The sequence below is a fragment of the Pygoscelis adeliae genome, unplaced genomic scaffold (genome assembly GCF_000699105.1).
Source record: "Pygoscelis adeliae isolate BGI_AS28 unplaced genomic scaffold, ASM69910v1 Scaffold294, whole genome shotgun sequence".
NCBI lineage: Eukaryota > Metazoa > Chordata > Aves > Sphenisciformes > Spheniscidae > Pygoscelis > Pygoscelis adeliae.
Window position 1 is genome coordinate 3,276,284 of NW_008824722.1, and position 12,276 is coordinate 3,288,559.

The 12,276-nt window shown below is 37.7% G+C and overlaps 1 protein-coding gene across 1 annotated transcript in view; it reads left to right on the forward strand.

Moving 5' to 3' along the window:
- Nucleotides 1–5,277, forward strand: part of BTAF1 (BTAF1 RNA polymerase II, B-TFIID transcription factor-associated, 170kDa) — a 53,414-nt gene extending 48,137 nt beyond the window's left edge. Inside the window, 7 exon segments of the mRNA XM_009323325.1 lie at nt 1–83; nt 516–641; nt 1,403–1,555; nt 2,154–2,365; nt 2,521–2,680; nt 3,274–3,444; nt 3,680–5,277. The exon segment at nt 1–83 is cut by the window's left edge and continues 37 nt beyond it. Coding sequence (XP_009321600.1) covers nt 1–83; nt 516–641; nt 1,403–1,555; nt 2,154–2,365; nt 2,521–2,680; nt 3,274–3,444; nt 3,680–3,826 — 1,052 coding nt within the window. The 3' untranslated portion in view covers nt 3,827–5,277.
- The last annotated feature ends 6,999 nt before the right edge of the window (nt 5,278–12,276 follow it).

Consider the following 12,276-nt stretch of genomic DNA (forward strand, 5'->3'; position numbering starts at 1 on the left):
TAAGGAGAATGAAAGAGGATGTACTGCAAGATCTTCCACCCAAAATTATTCAAGATTATTACTGTATTCTCAGTCCTCTACAGGTATGCTTAAAAAGTGGCTGGAAGCTTTAGTTTTTTTCAGCACAGTTAAGACCACAAAGGGACTACTTCTGTATTCCTGGGTCAGTGTGATACCAGCTCTGACATCCTCTGGGACCACAGGACTAAAGTTTTTCTAGTACGTGTTTAAAAACTAATTTCAGACCAGTTGCAGTAGAGTATTTCTTTAGCTTAATTTCTAGCATTGTTCTACAAGAACAATATCTAGGCATCTGCAGATTTTTTTTTTAAAGAATACTTCCCAAGCTGAAGGAAAATAAATTGCAAGAGATTCCACTGTTAATGTTGATCTTGTGCTACGTATAAAATAGCTTTCTTGATTTATGAGAATTCAGAACTTTAACTCGGAACTTGTTCATCTTACTTCTGTCGGGGAAAAGTTACTCATTCTCTTGTCTGGGGCCTGGTCTACAGGTTCAGCTTTATGAAGATTTTGCCAAGTCTCGTGCCAAGTGTGATATTGATGAAACAGTTTCTTCAATTTCACTGAATGAAGAAACTGAAAAACCAAAGCTTAAAGCTACAGGTCATGTATTTCAGGTACAGATTTCTTCAGTAACTTTTACTACCTAGTTCATTTATTTCTTGTAACTGTATTTCTGGGTTTAATAAAAAATTAAAATCCAGATAGTTAACTTATACATGTGTGGCCATACGATCTAAGTAAAATATTTAGATTTTGGATCAGATTGCCTGCAACATGATGTATAGCTATTATGCTTAAATTATGGTTTTTTAACCATGTTCTGCTCAACTGGTGTTCAGCTGTTTTGTGGATCTTGGATACTACTGTCAGTTAAAAACTGATTACCGAAAGTGCAAAACCTCAAAACAAGAGGGAACTAATTTTGATCTCATCAGTTGTTACACTACAAAATTAAGCTTCTAAAACACAAACAAAAAAGTTTCCTTAAGGTTAGATCTGAATTTATGAAGGTTCATGGTCTTGCAGAATTTCAGATTAAGTCTTGGCTACTTGGAAACAGTAATTCTTAAAGGCTCTGCACAGCTCCTAGACTCATCTACTATCTCCCACGCTCACATGAAGGTGTGGGGAATGGTAGTCTTTGTATGGTTCCTGTTGCAGGAACCAAGATCACTGCTCTTAACAGTTACTGGATACAGTTTGAAATACAGGTTTCCTTAATATAAATGTGCAACTTTATTTTAATGGAAATGTACCCTGAAGTCCAAATTGTGGAATGTGGCCCCTATACTTAAAGTCAGTTTTGTTCATCCTTTTTCTGTAACTACATTGTTGCTAACCATTTCTTCGAACTTCATTGTCTAAATAATAAAAGGCACTGCAATACTTACGGAAGCTATGCAACCATCCAGCATTAGTGTTAACAACCCAACATCCAGAATATAAAAGAATTACAGAGCAACTTGCAGCTCATAATTCATCCCTTCGAGATATCCAACATGCACCTAAGCTGTCTGCTTTAAAACAAGTAAGTCAACTTGTGTGCTGTGCCTTAAGTTCCTAAACGTGTGTCTCCTGATGTTACAATTTAGAAGGTTTTGCTTAAGACTTCATCGGTATGAAAACTGATCTTAAAACACTAGTTAAGTAGCAAATGAAATAGAGTACAAGGGGGTTTTGGGCATATGCCCTATCTTTCCTGTTAATTCAAGGGGGAGGGGGAAGCACAAGCTTGCTTCAAGGTGATGATGTTTACATAATTTTTGCTGCCTTGTCAAAAACTTTACTTTTATTCTGTTTCTGTCTCCTGTCCCTCTTGTTACAGAAAAACTTTTCTCCTGTTTATTATACAGGAGACTATTAGCTTGATAAAGTTAGATTGCATTACCTAATTAAATTCTATTGTAAGTAAAGCAAAATGAAGAAAATGACTATTCTGACTCTTAAATTTTTCATAGTTTGACAGTGAAGCCAAACTTTGCATTATGTCATTCAAGTGACTCCCACTTAGACTTCCTTCTGTAGTTGTTTCTCTTATTTCTACTTTTGATAGTCTATCAATGTCAGTATTTACATGAGGTCTACTGTCATTTTGATGATGCACTTTAATGCTCTTTTACTTCAAGCTGCTGCTAGACTGTGGTTTGGGGAATGGTGGATCTTCAGAAAGCGGTACAGAAGCTGTTGTGGCCCAGCACAGAGTACTTATCTTCTGTCAACTTAAAAGCATGCTGGATATAGTGGAGCATGACCTTCTCAGACCTCAGTTACCTTCAGTTACTTATTTACGACTAGATGGCAGTATACCTGCTGGTCAGAGGCATTCCATTGTTTCACGGTAAGCATATCCCTTCATAACCAATATGAGGCCAACTGTAATGAACTGTATTATTTATATGGTACAAAACAGTTCTTTTGTCTGCCTCAAAGCAATTGAGGTTCATAAGTTCATTATTTAAATGAATTTACCATGCTTAACTCTTTTGTACGCAGGTTTAATAATGACCCATCTATAGATGTTCTTTTGCTCACCACTCATGTTGGTGGATTGGGACTTAACTTAACAGGGGCTGATACAGTAGTATTTGTGGAACATGACTGGAACCCAATGAGAGACCTGCAAGCCATGGATCGGGCACATCGCATTGGGCAGGTGAAAAACTCCTAATTTTTCATAAGTCTTTTTCCCTCGCTGAACTCCTGTTTCTTTGAATTTGGATAAGGTTGTAGCATATAATAAAAGTGATGTCTGGGGGTTTCCACTAAGCTTCCATTCATACTGCTTTCTTGCAAATATGCCAGATGTTGAAACGTGTACTTTATTATTCTGTCCCCAACTTGGTATGCCTTCTCCTCTGTACTTGCTGAGCTGCTGAGGAGAGGGTTAGGGAAGAATCACCCCTCAGTGGAGGAAGAGATGCAACTGGGACAAGGAACTGAAGGGTTGTCCTTCTCTGATGCCTGGACACAGGGAAATAGCGACTGCTGTTAGTTTCCCTCTACAGCTGTAAAAAGCAGTGAATTCTTAACTTCCTGAGTACAGATGCAAATGCAGGTGCCTCTACTATATGCTGGCATGGTCTCATTCTTTTCATCTAACATCAGTCAGAGTTACCACGTACAATTACTGAAGGGTAACTCCAAGCCAAACTGCTTCCAGACTGTCCATGATGAATACTAAAAAGTTATGCTTTTACCAAAGATCGTATTTTTTTAGCTGCGTGTGCTTTTTTTTTTCCCTTTCAGAAACGTGTTGTTAATGTATATCGCCTGATAACCAGGGGAACTCTGGAGGAGAAGATCATGGGTCTTCAAAAGTTCAAAATGAATATTGCAAATACAGTGATCAGCCAAGAAAATGCAAGCCTACAGAGCATGGGAACAGAACAGCTCCTTGATCTGTTCACTCTTGACAAAGTAAAGAACCGTTTTTACAAATACCTACCAAAAATAGAGTAAACTTAGGGAAAAGTTTTTTGCTTTGAAATGTAAAATTTAATCAGACGAACACTTGAAGTTGGAATGATGAATAGTAGACAGCTCTCTGAAAAACAGGAGGAAATGATATTTCCCCAAAGAATCATCAGACTCGAATTTAGTATATTCCTGAAAACATTCTGTATATTAATTGATTTTTTTTTCTTTTCTGAAGGATGGAAAAACTGAAAAAGCAGATACCTCTACCTCTTCTGGGAAAGCATCAATGAAATCAGTACTCGAAAACCTTGGAGAACTATGGGATCAAGAACAGTATGACACTGAATACAGTCTTGAAAACTTTATGCATTCATTAAAGTAACCATCATATATTCGTAATACAGCTGCTGCTAGTTCACGTATTTTTCTGCTGATATTCAGCAAACTTCAAAGCATATATAGTGAACCTTTAGCTTAATGTGTAAATAGACTTATTGAAAGAAGAATCTTCAAAAGACTGGCACTGAGTAGTGTCACCTGTTTCACTGGGGAGTTATTCTGTCTTAAACGTTTGCACTGTATAAAAAAACTTTAAATGTAAACATTGTGAGGTGGTTTGAATTTTACTTGTTCTGAATGGCTGCAAATTCTTACTTAGTAGAAGAATAAAACAAAGCAAGTTTTTACATATGTTAACAAGTGTTACTTCTGTTTGAAGTTAAGTCCACCATTATTTCTTTCTGTATCTATAATAGTTTTGTACAGTTTTTTCAGTGAGTATTTCAGGTTGTTCAGTGTACATTTTTCTTTTAAACACAGCTTGTTTTTATGGTGTATTAAAAACAATTTTCAACTTAAACTTTCATTCAGATCATTTCAGGACTTGTATCACCAGAGGCAAAGCCTAGAAGCCTTGAGAGTATTGAATAATTAAATGGCACTAGGTATGTGCACCCACCTTTGTATATTGAGTATAAATATATTACGCTCTTCAGTCTTTTGACACCATCTTGAGAGAACAGCTGACTTGAACTTTTTAATGTAATGAGCTATATTAAATACAGGTAATGGCCTATTTGAGGCCATGTTTGCATCCTATTAGCAGGGGTGTACTTTTTTAATTTATCTATAAGGCTAGAATATAGCCACTTTGAGAGATGCATGTATTCAGTATGATTCAATCCTATATATTTTTTGTAACTAAAAGAAGAAATTAAATATACAGACAGACATTTTCCAGAAGTAGATTTTACACTGTCCAGGATTCTAAAATCCATGCTAAAGTGACTGTTTACTAAACTGATGCATGATTTAAAGCTTCTTAAAGGAATAGGGAGGGCTTTTTTTCTTTAGGAGAAAATATACATAGAAATACCTACATTCAGTTTGAGGGAATTAAATAGTTGAAATTGTGTAACAAAGATAGTAAAGGACTTCAATAGCAGTGAGTGAGAATAATATGGCTGTATGTTATGCAGCTTTTTATAAAAGGGAGGCAGTAGTAAAAGTGTGTTTCTAGATGTGCATATGTACCAGTATATGCACTTTTTATAAATATTAAATTATAGATAACTTCCAGCAGTTGTCTGAATACACAGAATATATGTATAAATATAAAACCTAAGGTTTGTAGCTTGCTGTGTGCTTAAGCATCAGAGCTTAAAAACCACCAGAGACCTCAACTATGTAAAATAAGATTGGTTTAAAACAATATATATAAATCAAGACTGTTCTGCAGCATTGGAGATGAATTAATGTCACATTTCAGTAGTTATGAACTGCCATATTGTAACTAAATTAGCATTCCATGAAAATAAACAGAACTGGGAATATATAACTTGTATGTTGTGTATGTCCATGTTCAGGTGTTTTTTCTGTAGAGAAGACTTAACCTAGTCAGCTACAGTAGGAAAAAAAACACTAATGCTTGCTTTTGGAAATTACAGCTGGATTACTAGTATTACTAGATTTCTACCTTCATACATGGAACATTTGTTATGCCTTCAATTGATAATCCAAGTGGGGGGAGAGACAAGATGGGGCTTGGTGTTCTGTTTGCAGAGAAATTATAATGCTGGAATACGGGGTACTTTAAGGTAACTTGGTGTAGTAATCTGGTGATAGTGCCCAGAAATAACAGGATACTTGAATAAAGAAACCTCTTATTTAGTCATAAAACACTGCATTTGTTTTTCTTCAAGAGTTTTTTATTAGTTGCAGTGGTAGGAAACTGTTTGGCTCCTGTTGGAAAAGAAATAAAACAGCAAAGGACTGCTTTAAACCAGTTGTTTATCACGTTGAGGTTGCTATGCAACCATAATACTCTTAGTGATGACTCTCTTTGATAATGACATCAAAAAGACTCTGGCACCTGGGAAATGGGGGGGAGCAGAACCTAGAATAATTGTTTCAAGATTATTATATGTACTGACTGATCTTAAGCATTCTGTGAATTAACACCTTCAAAATGGAAACCAGCAGGAACACCGCACTAAGTATATTTAAAAAAAAAAAAAAAGCACCACCACATTTTTAGTCACCTTAATATTTAACTAAGAGCTTTTCTATGCTTTCCAAGCTAGCAGACCATTTACCATTATCTGCCTGGTTAGTGCAGTATTCTCAGTGCACAAACTGGATTCACTTACAGCAAAACTCAAGCAAGAAATATGCTCTTGGAATGCTTCTTACTGCATTTGACCTGTTTAATGGGTATTCAGCTGGACCAGACCAGGGTCTGGGCTGAAATAGAGAACTTTCTTATTTCTAGGCTGAAATAAAAATTTCAAAGATACTGCAGGGACGTCAGGTTCTCAGCACCAACCATTTTGGTCTACAGCTCTGCCCCTACTGCAGTGTGTTACTTACTGATGAAGACATAACCTAAACCTTGAATTGACTGCAAGTTCAGTTCTTGCAGGCCCCAAAAAAACATGACCCATGAGTAGAACCACAGGTGCCCAAGCCTTGATGAATTGTATGTAATTTGCCCTGAATTAGTAGTCTATCTCCATTATTTAATGGCATCAAAAGAACACCAATAGTCACCGAAGCCAGTCCTCCAAATTAATGATGTAGTCCCAGATTCAAAACTTCCTAATTTGTGAAAACTAAGTACCTCTTACTGGTGACCACATTCTGGGCTGGAAGAACTGTTTGGAAACAACTGTATACATAATGGTGCTTTTCAACCAAACTTTAAGACTGCTTGAAATTCTACTTGAAACTAAATGGAAAACTATTTTCTGCAAACATGCACTTCTGAAATGTCTGTTGTACTTTAAGTAGTCAGTCTGACAAGTCTGTCTTTCTCCATGCATGTCATCGTTGGAATCCACTTAAGCAGGAAGCTGCTGTCTTTCTGCAAATGTAGTTATGACTGTTGTGAGTGTTTGGGGTTTTGTTTTTTTTTTTTTAATCCTGCTCCCTAATGCTTTTGGAGGTTGGTGGGGTTTTTTTCCAAGCTTGCTGAAATCAAAATTACACTGAAGATCCAAGGTATGCATACTCATTATTTAGTTTAACTCAAATTAGTTCAAGTTTAGTATTTTGCTTTAGTCCTTTGTACTAGATGCCCATTATCTCTAGAAAGCTTGGGTTTTACCTTAAGCATTTGTCTTTAAATCTGGTAATTTTACACTTAACATCAGTGGTATTCCTGACTTTACTACATGGTTCTACAGGTTACTAAGGCAATGAGCACATCTTTCTAATTAAGCCTTAATTCAAGCAGAAGTAGGGCAACTTAAGCCATGTTAGGAATTGTGGAAAACTTAAAGATGAAAACATTCACATGCATAAGATTTCATTAACTCGATTACAAATGGCAAATAATGTAGTGTTAAATATAGCTAGGCGTGCAGTGTTAAATAGAGCTTTGGCATAGGGCAAGCTTTAAATCTTTTAAGGACCACAGTAATAACTGGTGGCTGGTGATAAGCTGGTTTGTAATCAAAAGCTTGGAAGCGGCATTTTTTTCTTTAGTCTAAGCCAAGCAGGGAGATGCTTTATAGTAAAAATTGATTCCCCTTTTAAATCACACTTAAGAGAGGTACTTCAAGGGCAGCTCTCTGAGTATAAGCATTCTTACAGAGATGATTCATCTGAATTCTTTCAGTGTCCCAGTAAAAGACGGGACCTTTGAATTTGTGTCAGAAGCAGTTGGCTCCTTACCTTCTAGTGGCTTCACTAGTTCTTTGATATTCTCCTCTACAGCAGGTTTGGAGGTATCTGTTCAGTTACACTGTTTATTTTTAAGGCTGACTCACTGTTCAGGAATCAAGCTTTAGTTGCTACTCTGGCAGCCAAAACTAGAGTCAAACCCTAGCTGAAATGGGGGATTCTGCCCAACACAGGAAAGTCCCCATTGGTGTAAGACTGACAGAACTACCCTCGCTAGTACAGGGATGCCACTCCACTCCTAGGAGGTGCTCCAGTGAGGACCATACAGCAGCAGGGTAACAGAGCTCTAACTTCGCACTGACGTTACTCACAGGGAGCTTGGGTGTGACCCAAGGGAGAGATGCATTTCTTCCTTCTGCTGTGTGCATGCACAAGCAGCGCTTGCTGCTGGCACGATGGTGGCATCGGGGGAGGGACGGTACTAAACAAGCAAGCACATCGCAAAATGGCAATCCACAGATTTAGAGCAGGCTTTCAGTCCTCTCTATTCATACGCCTTATGCAATAAACAACAAAATTTAATTTTCTTCTATTTCTTACAGTAAGGATCTTTAATTTAACAAAGTAGAAGGTCTGTGCCAAGCTCCTATGTATCTTGGTCAACAGCTAAATATACTATGTTGAACTAGGTGGTTTTGTTTGGGTTTGTTGGGGTTTTTTTAAAGACCTTCCTTCACAAGCCTCTTGAAGTAGGGAAGGATCTCCATTTCTGTAGCACTCCCCCTTTTCTTTACTACTAAATTGTCCAAAATTTAGCAGTTAGTTAGTAAGAGCTTGGTTACCCTCTCAGTGCCTTGGGATTAATAACTGCATGCGCCTAAAGCAATCAAAATCTTAGGAATAGCTTAGGAAAGCAAAATATTTCAGTACCCTAATCACCATTTGAATATTGCTTAAATGCTATGATGAGTTGTTCAAGTTTAGATGTTTGTAACTGTTCAGTCACAGTAGTCCTGTCCAAAGAGGAAATTATGAACTGTGTTTACCCTTGTTCAGGGTGAGAAAAAGGTGCTTCTACAGTGCAAAATGTATAAACTTCTATAAACTAAGTTTTATACCAAAAACTTCTACCTGATGATCTACAATGAATTCCACAAACGCACATGCTTCCAGCTCTTACTGCAGAGAACTGTTTTGTGGTTGGGGTTTTTTTTATTACACACAACTGTGCATTTCTTTGCAAGGCATACTACTGGAACCTTGAAATGGCATGTCTTCACGTTTTTATTTGTATTGCCTGCACAACGAATGCACAGCAAAGGGTTTAAAAAGGAATTTACTTCCCACAGAAATACTAAGGAACAGTTAAATACGGGTGAAGTTGAACAAAGATTACCGAGACACACAACCTCAAAAAGAAAAATGAAGTTAGATGGGCTAAGGTATGTAGCCCATCCTAAAAAGACTTCTTGACTGACCAGAAAACGCTCTCGCTGCTGAGATATGCTGTGCTCTGGAACATTTTCTTCAAGTAAAAGAGAAAATGTGCCTTCTCTTTTTTTTTTTTAATTAAAAAAAAAAGCCAAATCAAACCCCACAACCAAGAACAAGAGCTCTCCATTCTAGGGAACAACCTTGTAGTGACAGGGGCTAGACTTGGTGACCAAGGACATCTCATATTTAGCTTTTATTTCTACTGAAAAGCGCAGCTCTCTTACTGGCTCAGAAGGTTGATTTTTGTCTTTTCCAGTAAGTGCACTAGGCCCATTGGGATCTTGGTTTTTTAATGCTAAACTGCAACAGATATGCAAGAAGACAACAGAGTAACTGTTAATGGTTGACTTGCTAAGATTAAGCCATTTTTATGAACTTCTTGTAGACACACAGATCCAAACTTGCAACTTCACATCTCCACTTAAGTTGTACCCAGCCAGCATTGCATCTGCACAAACTAGCACGTGAACAACATTTCGAACACTTTAAACTTCTGCTTCACCTATCAGTAGAGCTGTGCAAAAATATTCTAAATAGATTTAGTACTTACTTTTTTCAATTTAAATGAGTTTTCAAGGAAGTGCAGTACAGCTCATGAAATGCAATTTCAGCAAAATTAAGGCCTCTGTTGGCACTGGTTGGAAGCAGTTAAGACCAGGAGGCTCATCACTTAAAGCTGGAGTCTTCTGGAACAATGATTTGTTAATTCTCAGAGTAGTCGGTATAAAAATATGTCTCTGGTACCTTATGTCAGGAACCCAAGTTTAATAGATTTGTGTCTTTACTACTTTAACAGAGGAGGGCCAAGGCTTAAGGAGAAGTATCATCTCCTCATCTCACAAGGGATTTATAAAACTGAGATAGTGAGATACTCAGATGCTATAATGATTAGCATTAGAAGCAGTCAGTGGGGAGGGAAAAAGCCATCTTCAGAGCAAGGTTTGAATTCTGAGCAGTAAAAGGTGTGGTAAAGGCTTAGGATCATACTGTGCAAAATAAATAAGAAAATGAAATACTGATCTTATTAAACAAACAAGATTAAGGAGGGACTCCATGTGGTCATATGGTACTTGCACAAGGGAGCCACGCGAAGTTCAACTTTTACCTAGAGCTTTCCAGGCACAGATGTCATAATACCACAGGTGAGGGTAGGGTTCCTGCACTATGCCCATGTAAAAATACCCACCATCACACAATAAGGCTACTTGCTCAGTCCTTCGTAAAGTCAGCAATGATGCTCATATCCTGATTAACCAACAACTATACCAGCCACTAAGTCAGGCTTGAAAATTACACTCACTTCCAAGAAAAAGGAAGACAACTATAAAAAAAAAAGATACATTTCAAACACTACTATTGGAGCTTTCAGGACAAATATTTAAGCTGCAATATGGCAAGGACTGTAATGTCTATCAATTCTAATAGATTTTTCTCCTATCAACTAGAGCCCATTCCAGTTCAATTGCCTCTCCAAGTGCTAACATTGCCATGCCAGCTGAGTGAGGTGCCACCCTCAACCATCATCACTTTGAACGTGTCATTCCTCACACACTGTTATAATTCTCAAGACTGGTGCACCACTGATCTCTCATTAAAATAAACTGGAGGAATGTACAGCTGAATGGGATGAGAGGCTGGTTTTCAGAATCTGAAGTTTCTGCGCAGATGAACAGACTGAGATTCTATGAAAAAATTAGCAGATCTGCTGCTTATACAAAGAGGGCTAAGACTGAATTTACATTGACTAAAAAGTTGCCACTTAAATCCATTTTAGTATATAAATATGTGAAAGACTGTACAAACTCCAATGCTAAACTATGCCAAATCTTGAATACTTTAAATAGAAGAAAGGAATAGCTAAAGTAACAAAGTACTTAACATGAAATAACAATAGGGAACTCAAACAGGGATTTAGGAACTTTCTTAGGTTATCTTGCCTTTCCCTCCTCCAAACCTTAAAAAAGTCACATGCTCAAAACTTTTGCTGTTTTCTTAGCTCTACATCATGTGGATAGCTAACTCAGTGTTGGATGTCTGTCAGTTTAGCAAGTAATCAACAAACATACGCTCTTACAGATGATGACCTGCAGTATTTTCTTTTACAGTAAAATTCAGACCAGGATTTGCTAAGTTGCAAGAGGAAAATTCCACATACTAAAGGAAAATATTTACTGCTCCATTTCCCTTTTTAGATGGGGGAAGGAAGTTGATCCAGAGAGCAGCAACTTCAAACCCATAAATTCAGACTCAGGTACAAAAACGGCAGGAAAAGTAGGGGAGGATGAAGTGCAGAAATGGGGAGAAAAGAAGAGGAATATGCTGCGTCCTGCCAAAGGGCTGTTCCAGGAACACGGCAAATTGAACTAATCCGCAGTTCAGTCAGAGGCTCAGAAATAGATGAGCTATTGGAACATGCTGGCCACGTCTCCCATACGCTCTGGTTCCAGGGGCCTTTGCAGGGTGATGCTGCGCTGTCCATGCCAAGTCTGTGCCTGCCAGAGATTTCCCATATGTCAGAGTAATTATATTTCACAGTTTATGCAGGCTGGCTGCTTAGATTCTCTATCGAGAAAACAGGAATACTTATCAGTATACCAGCAGCAAGTGAATTGAGTGGTTAGCTGTGGTATGCTTTTTGCTACTGTTTCTGTGCTATTTCTCTTTGAATAAATATTGTTCTCTCCAAATACACGTTTATGTATTCTAACCATGTTTCGCATGACTCATGCTGCACTTAAGGCGATTTAATTATCAGTCACAGCCTAGCATCCTAGAAATAAAGACTTCAAGTAGAAATCTGTAATGATAAGCCAAGGGAAGAGCTAATGCAGATGTTCAAACGTAACTGCTTTTGTGAGTTAGTAAACAGAGCTGGAAAAAAGCCAGTTGAATTGTGTATGATCTCTGCCATAGCCAGAGAAGGAAGACACTAAAAAGACATCAACACCCAGAAAGCAATGCACTCTGATTCCTGCCTCTCTTCTCAATCAGAGCTACTTCACTTAGGAGCAAAACTGACTTTTGACTCTGTGCTACCAAAACAAGTGTAGCTTTAGGAAAAAGCTGCACTGTATTTGATCTATTTCTCCACGCTGCCCACATCTCCACTCAGTCCAAATTATAAAACACTTCTGGGACACTTGCAACTATTCACCCTTGGTGCCTCTATCTTGCAAGTATCATCACTCACAAAACACAACAATCTTGTCAACCAAA